General features: G+C 43.7%; 1 protein-coding gene across 3 annotated transcripts; it reads left to right on the top strand.

The window, feature by feature from the left end:
• The first annotated feature begins 823 nt into the window (after positions 1-823).
• nsd2 (nuclear receptor binding SET domain protein 2) lies at positions 824-15,331 on the top strand. 3 transcript variants are annotated; one of them, XM_020106296.2, is made up of 23 exons: positions 824-957; positions 2,269-2,909; positions 3,282-3,444; positions 3,638-3,801; positions 4,219-4,452; positions 5,029-5,239; positions 5,691-5,753; positions 6,039-6,145; positions 6,358-6,466; positions 6,621-6,736; positions 7,009-7,098; positions 7,439-7,565; positions 7,688-7,888; positions 8,375-8,554; positions 9,328-9,484; positions 9,574-9,776; positions 9,894-9,997; positions 10,155-10,424; positions 10,784-10,900; positions 11,180-11,321; positions 11,533-11,639; positions 11,796-11,994; positions 12,446-15,331. In XM_020106296.2, the coding sequence occupies exons 2-23, from the start codon at positions 2,298-2,300 to the stop codon at positions 12,766-12,768; spliced, it is 3,999 nt and encodes a 1,332-aa protein (XP_019961855.2). In that variant the 5' UTR covers positions 824-957; positions 2,269-2,297; the 3' UTR covers positions 12,769-15,331. The 3 variants fall into 3 exon arrangements, with proteins under 3 accessions (XP_019961855.2, XP_019961854.2, XP_069391650.1); XM_020106295.2 differs by having other exon boundaries at positions 3,635-3,801; XM_069535549.1 differs by lacking the exon at positions 824-957 and adding an exon at positions 1,786-1,920 and having other exon boundaries at positions 3,635-3,801.
• Positions 15,332-15,901: the final 570 nt, after the last annotated feature.

Raw genomic sequence — 15,901 nt, 5'->3', positions numbered from 1 at the left:
AAATATGATAAAGATGATGAAGATGATGATAAAGATGACGAAGAAGATGATCATAAAATATAATGATGAATATGATAAAGATGATGAAGATGGTGATGAAGATGATGAAGATGATAAAGATGGTGATGAAGATGATGATAAATATGATGAAGATGATGATAAATATGATGAAGATGATGATGAATATGATAAATATGATAAATATGATAAAGATGATGAAGATGATGATAAAGATGACGAAGAAGATGATCATAAAATATAATGATGAATATGATAAAGAGGATGAAGATGGTGATGAAGATGATGAAGATGATAAAGATGGTGATGAAGATGATGATAAATATGATGAAGATGATGATGAATATGATGATGAAGATGATGATGAATATGATAAAGATGATGAAGATGGTGATGAAGATGATAAATATGATGATGAAGATGATGATGAAGATGGTGATGAAGATGATGATAAATATGATGATGAAGATGATGATAAAGATGATGAAGATGATGAGGAAGAAGATGATGAAGATGCTGATAAATATGATGATAAAGATGATGAAGATGAACATGAAGAAGATGATAAAGATGATGAAGATGGTGATGAAGATGATGATAAAGATGATGAAGATGATGAGGAAGATGATGATGAAGAAGATGATGAAGATGCTGATAAATATGATGATAAAGATGATGAAGCTGATGAGGAATATGATAAAGATGATGAAGATGATGAAGACTCTCCGGGCCTCTCACTTCCTGCGGTTGGTTTTTTGAACGGACCGGTTGGATCCTCGCTTCGCTCCCGACCAATCGGAAGTGAGTATTTTTCGCGCTGTTGGCCGCAGTGTTTGATTTTCCCGCAAGCTGCTTCAGCCTCGACCTGAATGAAAGGCTCCGTGTGACGGGATGAGTCCGGACACTTTCTCCCTCTAACCACCGACAGGACCTCGACAGGTAACCGCACACCAACCGTCATGGGGCCGTCAGCCCCCGGGGCTCTTAGCCGGCAAGGGTCCGCTCGGCTACACTTGTCCGGGCCCATCATCCATTTTAGCGAGAGAGGAGCTGCTAGCTAGCGAGCTAGCTACCCGTGCTAACGTTGAGAGTGCAGTTTGACTGGGCTTCAATGGAACGGTGGTTAGCTTCGGCTAGCACGGTTAGCCCTTTTTTTGAAACGAGCTGTCATGGCGCCTACAAACTGAGCATATTAGTGAAACAATAGGAAAACACTTCGAACAAGCCGCCGCAGACACACGGCGATCGTCCCGGTGATTTATCGACCCAGTAGCTTCAAGCTAGCAGGGTAGTTAGCGGGTGGGTTCAGTGGATTTAGCGTTCGAGTGGCGGCTTTGTCTATTTGCTGGAATGCGGCGTAATGGCTGACTGGAGCTCTGACAGAGATGCGGTGAGGGGGGGGAGACGCAGTTCGGGCTGAACGCTCGTCCGCAGCTGGAATCCCCGCACATCGTGGCTTCCGCTTCAGATTATAGTCGGAGCCCATTTCATGCGTGACATTACGGGGCGGCCGCTGGCGAGGTGGATGTGTCGGTGAGCTGAGTAGCTCGAGATGCTCATGTCGGTGGTGGTGGTGGGGGGATAAGTTCAACCGTGTTGTTGATGCGATGCGACTAAATCGAGTAACACAACACGAATCGCCGTGCGCCGTGTGAGCTTTTATCTCAAGCAGGATGGACCGGGTCAGTCCAGCAATTATCCTCACGCCAGTAGCTTTACACCGACTTGTCAGCTGCTTCCATTTCCGCGGCTTTCCTCGCCGGTGATGCGGTGATTACGCGGCCACCCACTCATCGGGTATTCGCTGCATGCGCTGGAGGCTGCAGGCTGCTTTCTCCTCCACCGCAGTCTGCAGCTAGCAGCTAGCTAGTCCTTTATCCGGGAGAGAGGCCACTAGTCCCGGTAAGATGCTTTCCACCTACCGCCTGGTAGGTTTTGTTCGTGTGCATTGGATTCGGTCGGGTTCACCTCATTCACGCAAGTTTGAGGCTTCAAGTGTTGTTTCACTGCACGGTTCCATTGTGGTTTCAGACTGTCTCGTGCAAAACACCCAAGCTGGAGCATTATGTGACAGGTGCAGCTCTCTCTCTGCCATTTTGTAGAATGTGTAACGTTGTGATCAGAGAGTTCACATCCGAGAATCCCACTTTAGGAATTGGAAAAAGGAAGAGTGTGGAGAAAGTGGCCTGATGGTAATGATTTGTGACTGAACCTGTGGAATGAGAAGTTTCTCTGTCCCCTGTTGTGCAGCTCAGTGAGCCTGGAGGGGGTGAGGTGGGATGGACACTAAAGGTAGCTCTCTGCCTTCGATGCCCGAACCAGCCAACCCCATCAGCATGAAGCAGCCGCCGGAGTCCCTCAGCGTACGCAAAGGTCGGGGGGACATGAGCAGTGACCCTGCTCTGCTTATGGACAAAGCTGCTGCCCAGCTGGCCGCCACGCTACAAGACGGCGTCCTCCAGAAGATGGCCGGCCACAGTCATAACAACCACGAGAGGCTCAAAGACCTCACCTCCCGTGTGCTGAACGGGGACCAAGACACGCTGCCCAAGCTTTGTGCTCCAGATCCTCCCATGCTGAAGGGTGCTGAGGCCCCTGCCACCAACGGCACCCACCAGCACAATTGCACCCCCCATACAGAATCTGAACTGAAGGTGACAGTGCCCCAGGTGGTAGAGCAGCCGCCCTTTGAACCGTGCTGTGCCAACGGGACCAGTTTGGCCACCGCCACCGACGGTACAATATCTGGACCCGAGAAGAGGCAGGACGTGAAGAAAAGGGGGGGGAGACCTGTCAAACCAAAACTTCAATTAAACCACAGCTCCTCTTTCATCCCTCTGGAGCAAGCGGACCACACAAATGCTGCAGATGGAACCGGAGCAGCTGACAAGGTTTTTCTTTTTTACCTCATTTTGATTAAAAGCTAGAATTTGTATTTGCGTGTTGTATTACATTACAATAAACTGCAGTATGTCCAGCTAATTCTGGTTTAAAACACAATAATGTACTATTTGCTGACATGATATTAAGCGTCATCTAATGCACATCTGATTTCATAATGACTTGTGCAAAAAAAAAGGATTTCATAGATTTAGAAAATGATTTGCAAGTAAATGTCGGGCTGCAGAGTCTCCCCGAAAGAGAAAAATCCCTGTGTCCAACAAAGCATGTTAAAAAAATTTTTTATTTTAGACGTGGAAATGAAACTTGATTTATTTAAATTCTTATCTGTTGACGGACTTTTTCTTCTTTCTCTTCTCCAGCTCAATCTCATCCCAGAGGTCAGGGTGGTGGCTACAGCAAAGTCTACTTTTCTGATCCGTTTTGCTGTTGGTGATTTGGTTTGGACGAAGGTGTCGGGTTACCCCTGGTGGCCTTGCATGGTGACCACAGACCCAGAATTCAGCCATCACTTCAAACAGAAAGGTGAGTTCCGCTCACAACCACCCGCTTCATTCAAACTCAAGTGATTTGTTGTGAAATTAAACAATCTGGTCACAAGCACATTATGACCACTGTTATTGTCTGTGCTAGTATGTGGGCAAGATTTCTATTTTTAAAGTCACATTTTTATACCAATATTTAAATCAATATTTCTGGTTTGTTTTGTTTTTAGCAGCCAATAGCAGGTCAGGCCTCCTTTACCATGTGCAGTATTTTGGAGATGCCCCGGAGAGAGGCTACATCTTTGAGAAGAACATGGTGTCGTTCACTGGAGAGGATCAATTCCAGGAGCTCAGCCTGGGCAACAAACAGGCAGCCTCCTGCAACATTCACAAAAAGGTAAAAATCTTTTCTTCCTTATTGTCTCTATGGGGGATGTTCTCTCTCCTCAATCAAATTTTTTTAAATTTGTATTTCTATCAGCCAGTTTTATAAGTTTTTGCTGCTTTTCACCAACAAGTTAACGAACCTTACTTGTACTAATTGTACAAGTCTTTACATGTTTGTTGGCAAATCGTCTCTCGCACAGCTTCCTCATGCTTCGTCAATTTTGTAATCTTGTTTCTAAATATAGCCCACAGTGTAAAAACAAATATCTGTTGAAGGGAACACAATGACAAGACATCATATACGTGAGGTGTTGTTAGTCCAGATGCAGGTGCCGAATTAGATCTCAGAAGGACCAGCGCTGAATCTTTTTTTCAGCCATCACAGTAACTTGTCGTGTAACCCTGTTGCTTTCTCTGTGTCCTGCAGACGGCTCCATCTGTACCCCGCAAACTCCAGGCCCAGTGGAACATGGGCATCATTCAGGCCAAGGAGGCCTTCAGCATGTCGCTGGATGAGCGCATGATGAACTTCACATTTCAGTATGATGACGACGGGCCTCGTCTGAACCCACAGATCCTGGAGAAACTGAAGCCAAAACTCTGCGACCAGATGCACCAGGAAACCGTGTCACGTCTGAGCCCAGATCTGCCCTCCGTGCTGGTAAATACCCACAGATGTTGTTGTTTCATACATATTTTTTAAGCTGCTTTCTTGCAGATTATGTTAGAGAATCTTGTTGCAGGTTTCCTACTCAGGCTGAAACTAACGATAAGAAAAGTGGCAGATCATCATAATGGAGAAAGTGACATCAGAGAGTTGTGGGACTTTCTACTTTGGCTATTGTCCGGATGAATAATTTATCAACAAAAACATTTATTTATATTTTTTGCAGAGCTTGAATTTTGGAAAGTAAGAAATCTATGAATCATAAATGTAATATTTTAATATGTCAATTGAGACACATGGAGAAGCTTGAGCTGACGTACTGAAACCTGTCCACTTGTGGTTTAAGTCAAGACGCAAGTTAATACCAGGTTATGAACAGAGTCTATATGTTTTAATTTGGAATATAATCAAATATTTGTAAATTCTGCAAAGAAATCTAGAAAATACTAAGAACATTGGAGTAAAACATTTATAAAACTCTAATAAAATCAAACTATGATCACACTTTAACAGCCTGAGCAGATCTTAAACAGTGGATGGCATCATGAAGTTCATCTGTTTTCCTTGCAGGGTCCCATTTCTTCTGAACCAGATAATCCAGTCGTACCTCAGAAGAAAAAGAGACGACCCAAACAGACGCCGTCTCCAACCAAGACGGTGAGGAGACGGAAAAAATCTGCAGTGGAGAAATCTTCCGACCCCGTGAGGAAAAGGAAATCAAAGCTGGTGTCTCCAACAGATGATTCTTCAGAACATGTCTCGCCCCCAGTTTCAGTTCCAGGTTGGTTGAAAGTTAAAACCCGGGTGGCGGATCAACTCTCGCCATCAATCAAGCGTTGGTTAAATCCGTTCTCGGCTGGTCTGTGTTTTTATCTCATGCTTTAAATTGCCATATGTGGCCAATAAAGTAGTGATGTGGGCGGATTGTTGTAGAATTCATCACTAAATGTGGCCTGTGTGTTCAAGAGTTTTCATTCCTGATTGGTGAGCAAGGGGAAATTCATGATGTGAGAACGCGAGACCCAGGAAAGCTGTACTTAAGAGCACTGAAGCTTTAGAGACACAGAATTTATCCATAATGCTGTTTCCCATTTGCTTTGATAATCACTTTTAATAACAGTACTTGTAACACTTGTTTTTATTCTCATCTGTGCTTGAATGTGAGAAAAGTGATTAATCATGGGGACGTGTCAAATTAATTTAATTTGAAAAGAGCCTTTTTGTTGTTGTAGTTGACAAAGTGAAGAGAAGGCGAAAGAGAGAGACTCCTGCAGAGCAGACGACCGATTCTTCAGGTCAGTCATTTGCCAGAAATTTCTTTTATGCTGTGATTCTAAAACACAAAGGTGGAGCTGGTCTTATGTAAGTGAACCGAAGCTCAGGAGACAGATCTGTTTCTTTCTGAAGCTAAGCTGAGTGTGACACTTTATCTTTTGTTTTTCTTCATGGTGTGGAAAAAGCTTTTAAATCCACCCGGGCTCTAAAAAAAACCCTGAATATGTTGTTAGAACTAATATAAAAATTGTCTGATTCTCAACCAAATTAAGATGATTAATATTTTTCTTCTCGACTGTCTCCAGTTAAGAAGGAGCCAAAGAAGACGCCTAAAAGGAAGCTAATGGACTCCGCAGCGGACAAGGATCAGCAGCCTAAGAGACGCAAAATGAGCAAAGATGCTGAAAAACAGGTTTGTGTAAATGTTGTTTGATCTCGTCGGATACAAAACTTCACTTGTTCTTGAAAAGTAAAGGATGACATTAAAAAAAAACCTCACTCAGATATTCAATTATTTGCTTTTTGAATCAATGGCTGACAATCACAATGGATACAAAAGACTGTTTGAGCGTTTGGATTTCCTTGTTTATTATGTCTACGCTGAACAAGATTTTACGTCCTCAGGCCTCGACTTCAGAGGGAACGGAAAAAAAGCGAAGAAGAACGAAGAAAACTGACGTAGAAGTGAAAGAAACCAAGAGACGACAGAAAAAGTCAAAAGATCCTCTGGCTGGTAAACAACTCACTCTCGACAAGCTACAGCGCCGAACGCCTCTTTAACGTTCACACCTCTGTGCTTTGTTCTGTGGCCTCACTCTTCTTAGTGACCTCTTCGTGGCCGCTGCAGCATCTGCTAATTATAGTTTGAACATCTTGACTGTGCGCAGATGATCAAGAGGCAGAGAAACCAAAGCGCAGGAGGAAAAGGAAACAGGATGGAGAGAACCAGGCCACACCTGCCAAGACGAAGAAGAGAAGGGCCTCCCCGTGTCCTGACCCCGAGGTGAGAGGAAATGACCTCTGGGGGGTTTTTGTCTTATCTTACCTTACACAAGCTTATTATCAACGTTCCAAGTCCTCAAGCATTAGAGAACAGAACTGTAGGTTTCTTTAAAATGCTCCGCTTCTTTTCCCGCTTGTTGACAGAACTCTTATTGTAAAAATGCCACAGTAGCAGATCGGTTTCCTCCATGAAGCACAAATGAAAGAAACTGTTCATGTGCTGTTCAGACCCCATCGTCTTGTACAAAGTTCCTCACACGCTGTTTGTTTCAGGGCTCTGGGAGTGAAGGGCGTCCTGATTCTCCGAGCGACAGCTTGGACGGGACAAAAAAGGGCGAACGGAAGAAAGAATTTGTCTGCCAGGTAGGTCTGTTCAGATGGTAAAACATCAGTTGCATCAGAATACATCTGTGATGGCTGCACAAAGATATTTAAAAAGAAGCAGCTGGTTAAGAACAAAGCGTCTTTGTCGTGGTCTGTGTTTTCAGTATTTGACTTTTCATGATTTTAATTCAAACGGTAAAGTTACAAAAGACACATTCATTAGTAAGATGTGTTTCCCATTTAACTGAGCAGAAAAGTTTTGTTTGAATCAAGTCGCCATAATTCTTTTTATATCCATGTACTGTTATTGTGTGATATCATTCCTCTCGTTCTCGGCATCGTCATGTTTTGACGTGTCCTTGTTCGTTTGTCCCTACAGATGTGTGAGCAGGCTGGTGAGGACCTGCTGCCCTGTGAGGGACAATGTTGTGGCATGTTTCACCTCCACTGTCTGGGTCTGTCCTTCAAACCCGACGACAAGCTGCTGTGTCAGGAGTGCAGCACAGGTGAGAACTTCACATTCAGTCTGAGAAACGGCCACCGGCTCGTTACTGTAACACGACATGAATCAATCAATCATTCTTGCTGCTGCTTTACATTTCATTTCCCTCCTCACCGCTCTTCTCAGGAATTCACTCGTGTTTCACCTGTAAGCAGTCAGAGGGCAAGCTGCTTCGCTGCCACGTCCTGCACTGCGGCAAGTTTTACCACGAGGCGTGCGTCCGCCTCAACCCCCTAACTCTGTTCGACAACAAGGGCTTCCGCTGCCCACTCCACACCTGCCTGAGCTGCCACTACGGCTGCCGCGCCAAGCACAAGTCCACCAAGGGTGAGGACGTCAAACACTGCACGCTATTGTTTACAGATTCCTTTTCATTTGGGGACTGATCAAGAGAAATCAAATGTACGTCAGTCACAGTAGAAGCATCAGAGAAATATTTTGCTCAAGGTCACCTACTGAATGTGGACTTGACGTATAAAGTTTCAGCAGAGGGTCTGATCATTAACAGTGTTGCTTGAAGCATGAAATGAGAAAGAGGTGATCTTATGAAATATAATGGACTTGTAGAAAGTTTTTCTTCCACGCTGCTGTGAGCAAACACTTCAAGAACTTCTCTGCAGCCTTGAACTCGTAGGCGGTTTCTCTTTGTTTCTTCTGTCATCGGTTGCGTTTACGATATTTGATCTGTTGACAACATTGCGTAGACTTCCTTCATTCATAAGGAGTCCATCCAGAAGTGCTTCGGTAACCAGGTTTCTCTGTGATGTGCTCTTGTGTCCGTGTAACCTCTTTGTCTCGCTCTCCGTGTCGCAGGTAGGTTAATGCGTTGCCTGCGCTGCCCGGTGGCGTACCACATCGGTGACCTGTGCGTGGCAGCCGGCAGTGAGATGATCACCAACACCGCCATCATCTGCACCAACCACTTCAACGCCAAGAAGGGCTACAGCCACCACAGTCACGTCAACGTCAGCTGGTGTTTCGTCTGCTCCAAAGGTTTGAGTCTACTTTTTAAATTTTTTTTTATCACCAGCAGCTACATAATAATATATTAACTACTTGTCCAACCAGGCATGTAACCACAACAGTCTCTATAGTTCTGCTATAACCAAATTACATCTATTACATTTATACTGAACGAGCGATGAGTGAGAGAAAAATCTGACCGTGGCGATAATGCAGTGTTTAATTGTGCCTCTGCTTTTTTTTAAATCCTTGAATGTTGATGTTTTATTCATAAGTTTATTTCTTTTAGTAGTTTAACAGATCAAATTGGACCAGTTCTGTCAAACACTGCCACAGTCCCTACTGTTTATGACTGAATCGCTTTACAGAAAGAGTTATGTGAAGTTAACAGGTTGTAGATTTCCTTCTACAGCAGCATAGTGTTGTTTAAATATGAATAACATCTCCTTAATGTCCGTTACGTGTTGTTGGGAAATCATCTTAGCACAGCAAACAGTTCTGAAGCTGAACTGGAGAAACACTGAACAGTTCCTGAGTCAGTTTTCATTTAAAAAATAAAAGCCTTTTCTCCAGAGACAGTTTTTTTAATTAGTGTCTCGTGATACTGAAATGCAACACACAAACAAAAACACTGCGAGGGATGATTGTGTATGTGACTACACATTTACACTTGTTTGTGTTTATCACCATCGTGCAGCAGACTCCAGTGTAAATCACTCGATAGTTTTACTGCTGCTGACTCGTAATGTCCCACCCATCAATAACGTCTTCCAGGTTTAATGGGATTTCTCCTTGTGTTGCAGGGGGACAGCTGCTGTGCTGCGAGTCCTGTCCCGCAGCTTTTCACCCCGACTGTCTGAACATCGCAATGCCTGATGGGAGCTGGTTCTGCAATGACTGCAGAGCCGGGAAGAAACCCAAGTACAGGGACATCATCTGGGTCAAACTAGGAACATACAGGTGATAGAAGTTGCTGTTAGTTTTTAAGACGACTAATTCCAAAATATTCTGTAGCCTCAACATCTCATTCTGCTGCGTCTTCTCTTCAGGTGGTGGCCTGCTGAGATCTATCACCCGAGGAACATCCCTACCAACATCCAGCACCTTCGCCATGAGATCGGAGAGTTTCCTGTCTTCTTTTTCGGATCCAAGGATTACTTCTGGACTCACCAGGGCCGAGTGTTTCCCTACATGGAGGGAGACCGAGGCAGCAAGCACCAGAGGACGGGAATCGGAAAAGTCTTTAAGAACGGTAGAGCTTCTAAATCAGTTCTCTAGTCAATGAAACTCATGGAGGAGGTTGTTTCTCCATTAATGTTTCCACAGATGAGATGAAATCTGATTTTTTACGTTTTTTTTGTTTCCTCAGCTCTGTTGGAGGCTGAAGCTCGATTCAAGGAGATCAAAATGAAACGAGAGGCAAAGGAAGCTCAAGAGAACAGTCGAAAACCGCCGCCATACAAGTTTATCAAGGTGGGACGTCCTGTGTTTCTGTCTCTGTTGAAGTTTGAAGATTTTACCGATAAAACTATTAATTTATTTTGATCTTTTTCTAGAATTGATGTGAAGCGTGAATTAAAAACAAAATTCACTGTTATTGATGTTTCACTAAATCCTCTTTCTCCGACAGGTCAACAAACCCTTCGGCAAAGTTCAGGTCTACACCGCAGACATCTCCGAGATCCCCAAGTGCAACTGTAAGCCGACGGACGAGAGGCCGTGCGGGTTCGAGTCCGAGTGTCTGAACCGCATGCTGCAGTACGAGTGCCACCCTCAGGTGTGTCCCAACGGCGAGCGTTGCTGTAACCAGGACTTCACCAAACGTCTTTACCCCGAGACCAAGATCATCAAGACACCCGGGAAGGGCTGGGGCCTGGTCGCCCTGCGGGACATCAAGAAGGTGAGAGGGAGGGAAACGCAGGACATGTCCTCCATGTGTGTGTTTTGATTTATAAAACAAAAGTTAGTATTTCAGTTTTTTTGATTTCATGTGTCACTTAAAATAACAACCTGAATCAAGTGAGAAGAAATTTAAACTCTCTAATGGAAAAAATATTTTTACTATTGTTGAATTTCTCGACCAGATGAAAAGTAAAATATCCCACTTTTTTTTACTGGGTTACAAAAATATCTAATTTATCATTTTCATATTTAAGAAACATTTCTGAAGTTTAAATTCAATTTTAAATTCTGATTCTTCTCCTGATCAAATAATTAAAAAGGTGTGAACGTGTTCTGATGGTTGCTCGTCTCCAACAGGGCGAGTTTGTGAACGAGTATATTGGCGAGCTGATCGACGAGGAGGAGTGCAGGGCGAGGATCAAGTACGCCCACGAAAACAACATCACTGACTTCTACATGCTCACCATCGACAAGGTCAGCACCCGCCACATGTTGCTCTAAATCCCGGCGCGTGGTGTCAGAGTTCTGTTTCCTCTGGGAGCTAAAGCAGTGACATGATGTTGCATCGGGAATGTTACGTAACAGAAAACGAAAATTACAGAATTCAGTACGACAAATATCTGAGGATCTGCTCTTGGTCCTAATTGAAATATCTGAATGTTGATGCTGTGGTAACAGAACATCTCAGGTTTTAATCGTGTAATGAATCATTGATAAGTAAAGTGAACTAACTCCATCTTTTGGTTTTTCAAGGATCGGATCATCGACGCGGGACCAAAGGGAAACTACTCTCGCTTCATGAACCACAGCTGTCAGCCCAACTGTGAGACGCAAAAGTGGACGGTGAACGGCGACACGCGAGTCGGCCTGTTCGCTGTCCGCGACATCCCAGCAGGTGAGACGAGCCACAAAGTGACGATCAGGAGGATTTATTTATTTATCCACAGGCTCCTGTTACTCATTCTGAAGAATCATTTTTAAATCAATGTTTATGTTCGCTGATATGAAAACTTTTAATTTCACAGAATGAACGATGCAGAAAAGATGTGCGAAAAAAAAAAAAAGAAAATCCTTTTGTTTTATTTTATAATTTCTCTTGTTCACAGGGACCGAGTTGACCTTCAACTACAACCTGGACTGCCTCGGCAACGAGAAGACCGTCTGTCGCTGTGACGCCCCGAACTGCAGCGGTTTCCTCGGTGATCGTCCTAAGGTGAGCTTTGTTATCAGAGCTGCAATTTCCAAACGACCAGGTTCCAGTGAAAGTCTAATCACAGAATAATTACGGCCTTAATTAAAGAATGTTTATGCATTTTTATAGAGATGCAGAAGTTTGTTCTTGCTCACGTCGATTCCATCTGATCCACAGAACTCCAACGGCCAAACAGCCGAGCCAAAAGCAAAGAGGTTGAAGAGAAAGTATAAGAAGAGGAAAAGCGAGGGAAAGAAAAAGTCAGAGGACGAGTGTTTCCGCTGCGGAGACGGAGGTCAGCTGGTGCTCTGCGGCAAGAAGATCTGCACCAAAGCTTATCACCTGTCCTGCCTGAACCTCACCAAGAGGCCCTTCGGTAAGAGACGCCTGACGCGCTGCCGCCACGTAGATTATTAACACGGGTAGTAACCACCTTTAACCGGGAACACGGCCGGAGAGTCATTTTAATTTCTTTGTTAAGTGAAGATGAACAGATCAGGAATCACTTGTTCACAGGATGTTTTTAGTTAAATACTTACTCAAAGGTAAAATTACAACATTTACATTTTTAGGAATTCAAGGAATTTTAGTTTGTTTTTAGAAGATTGACCAAAAAATGGAGCAGTTACTATTTTAATAGTTTTCTTTATTATAAATCTGGTTTTAGCTGCTTTTCTTTATAACGTGAGAGTAAATTCATTATCTTTGGGTTTTCAGACTCTTTGTTACTTTAATGACTAATAATCAGCTGATTCATGGATGATGACGATAATCGTTTGTCAAAGTCGTATGTTCTTAACTTATGGTCTCTGTCCTTCTCCCTGCAGGCCGCTGGGACTGCCCCTGGCACCATTGTGACGTCTGCGGGAAAAACTCGGACGCTTTCTGTCAGCTCTGCCCAAACTCCTTCTGCAAGGCTCACCAGGAGGGGGCGCTGCGCCCGTGGCCTCCCACAGGGCAGCTGTGCTGTTTGGAGCACGAGGAGCTGGAGGGAACAGACAACCAGGACCAGGGCATCAACTCGGAGGCATCGACCGCCACCACCCCCACCGCCGCCGCCGTCACCGGTCGTCCTCCTAAAGGCTCCAGGAAGGCAGATGGAGCCGAGGCCAAAACAAAGGGCTCTAAGAGGAAAGCAGCGGAGGCCTGAAGCGACCTTTGACCCCTCAGAGAGCCAAAACACCAAACCAGACTCTGACTCTTCCCTCGTTATAAACAAATATAAACCCCTCGTTATGCTGTCTTCAAGATCACAAAAACCAAGGCACTGTACATCTTCGTCGTCAGGGAAAGCCGCTTATATCTCACACGCTCGGCAACGACCTCCAGCTCCGCCGCTCCAGCTCCTCTTCGTTTCATCTTTAACCATTTTCAGGTTTTTATTTGAACTTGTCTGCGGTGAAGCACAAAGCAGCAGCAGCAGCAGAGCGAGCGCAGGTCAGGAAGCTGCGGACAGTGGACTCTAACTCTTCCACCAACCAAACTGCCTTTTCTTATTTTATTTTATTTAGTTGTCTTTGTTCTGATTCAGTTTTCAAACCGACGCGAGGAACCAGTTGGTTTCCGCTGGTGACGCTGTCCACTCACTTGAATCTCGGCCGCCGCCGCCTCCCCTCGCTCCACGTGGACGATCTTGAACGGCAGAGTTTTATAGCTATATCTATATATGTGTTTATCGAAGACCAAAATTATAATTACTGGAATATTGTGAGACATCGTACAGGTTGCCAAATGGATGGTTTTTATTTTTATATATAGTATATATATATTCCAGATGTAATATCAAACACCAAGACACTATGGATCGGCCTCAGATGACCTCTTACTTTAATATCGTAGCCATAGGTTACAATTAACCGTAGACTTTTTTTTTTTTTTTTTTTTTTACAACCTGTTATTTTTGCTTTAGCTCAGTTTCACTTTTTTTAGATTTGATTTTTTTTTTAAATTTTTGTATCAGGATGCTGAACGATGGCGCGACAAACCTTTAATCTACCTGCGCGTCCGGAGAACGAGGGATCAGTGTTAAAAACCCAGGAACTGAACGTGCGGGGGGGGAAAAAAAAAAAAAAAACACTACTGGGAGGTTTTAAAGGTTTTTGACATTTTCTGCTCAACGACTAATCCAGATAAACGAAGGAATGACGGTGGATCTCGTGAACATTTCCTGCGTTGAGTGTTTGGTGCTAACATTAAGGTGCTTTCCACTGATTTATCTGAAAACCACGGTACTTACAAATGTTTTTTTTAAATCACTGAGTCGTTCATCTGGAGCCGAGGTTTTGAGAAGCTGTTTTCAGACACGAACTCTGGAGAATGTCCGGACGACCGCGTTTTATTTTGCGTTCGCGACGACAGGAAATACAAGGGGGTGGAGCCTGAGCGTGCGAATTCCGCGGTGGAAGTCACATGGTTTTTTGTTTACAGCACATCGAAACTCTCTGGAATCTCGTCTTTTCCGTGTCGACCACTTCGTCTGCGTCTTCCACGTGTTAGGCTCCTCCTCCTCCTCCTCCTCGTCCTGAGATATCTGTCTCTGTCAGAAACGTCAGCGTTCCAGAGAATCCGCGGACGTTTGCGTTCTCGCATACGAGCCCAGCTTCAGTGAACGTCTGGAAACAGCCTCAAGACCTCAGCCTTTGTTTTTTTTTTTTAATCCTCAGGAGGTTTTCAGTCTCTAAACTGCATCTCGCTTGTTGTTTGATACTGAAACACAAGCTAATGACACACTGGCTAATTCCTTCGCTCATTTTCTTTCACGCTTTCACTTGACGAAGCGTCTTAACGAGGGACGAGAAGAACAATACCGACTCCTGCCGCCGGTTGTACCGAGGAGCTCTGAAACAATCTGAAGTCCCGTCGTCGGCTCAGGTGAAAGTTTTGCGTCGGTCAAACAAAAAGAACGGGGGAAAAAAAAACTCTTCGACCGAACTCGTAATGATTCGTGTTAATAATCTCGAGACGCTGCGTCGTTACCCAGAAGTCATCGCTGACGTTATCCGTTGTTTTGAACGGTTGATTCCACTCGTTTGTCTTTTCGTCGGTTATAAGATTTTCACTAACGCTGAGGCTGCAGGCGTTTCTTTCATTTCAGATATTTGACTTTGGTTTATTAAAAAAAAAAAAACGTTGGATCCTTATTTTGTTTTTAACCGGCTGTCCCTTTTTTTTTTCTCTCTCTCTCTTTCTCTCTCTGTGACCTCTACATCTCCAAAAAAGCAGGATTTGACTTGAACACACACGACAGCAGGTTTCTTTTTTTTTTTGTTTGTTTGTTGTTTTTGAACTGCACCTTTTTTTATTTTTTTATTTTAAGCATTTTCATTTTTCCCAGGGCACGTGAACGGGACGTGTCCTGAGGTCTGTTCTGCGACTTCCTCCGTTACGATCGTCATCCTAACCTTAATGTGTGTGAGTGAATGTAGTCCAGCCAGTTGTTTTTGTAAGCACTGTAATTCCCTGTAGAGCTGAAGTGTAACGTGTGCGTAGGGGTTTCATTCTGTAACTACTGTCCTAGTAAACCAGAGACTAATATGTACATAATGTATAAGTGGTAATAGTGATGCATCTATTGTAAATATCATACAAGTTCTCTGACATCGTATGTTTTGTTTTTTGTTTTTGTTTTTTCTTGATGCTGAAAACACTTTTGTGCAGGATCTCACTCGTCTGTTGATTCGTGCAATAAAAAGTGGTGGAACGTGCATCTACTCCGAACTCGTCCGGACTTTTATCTGATGCTGATTTTTATATTTGTTACTTGGGAAACTTTTTTAGACTATTTTTTTTTGGGATTAGAACTTTTGCATTAAAGCCGTAAACATTTGCAAAGACTAAATCTTACCTCTGAAGTTGAATCAGACTATTTTGGAAAATCTGTTCATTATTATTTCAGTTTTATGGTAAAAGTGAACTTGGATCTTAATTTTTTTTTTTTTTTTTTTACTTCTAAAATAATTTATTTTGTCTCTTCATCACTGAAGCATTTTGACTTCAGGTGACTTTTGAAACACCAGATCTGCTCTTTCAGATCTTGTCGTTGTCGGCAGACGTCATCGCGTCCTCTACTGTCTGAGCTGGACGCTGTCCGGAGACCGTCTGTCCTCTGAGGTGCGTCTGCGGACATTTCTCAATTTGATTCAGAGGAGAACGGAACAGTTTCAAAGTCACTTTGACCTCAAACCTTTTTTCCAAACACAGAATTCTAGTTTGCTCGTTAAGTGAAATGTTGGGTTTCTACTTTTCTAACGAGCCTGAAGATGATGCAACTCGGACTCACTGAT

Source organism: Paralichthys olivaceus, chromosome 12 (genome assembly GCF_024713975.1).
Source record: "Paralichthys olivaceus isolate ysfri-2021 chromosome 12, ASM2471397v2, whole genome shotgun sequence".
NCBI classification, from domain to species: Eukaryota; Metazoa; Chordata; class Actinopteri; order Pleuronectiformes; family Paralichthyidae; genus Paralichthys; species Paralichthys olivaceus.
The sequence above is the reverse complement of the archived record's forward strand: the minus strand, read 5'-3'. Positions and strand labels throughout refer to the sequence as shown.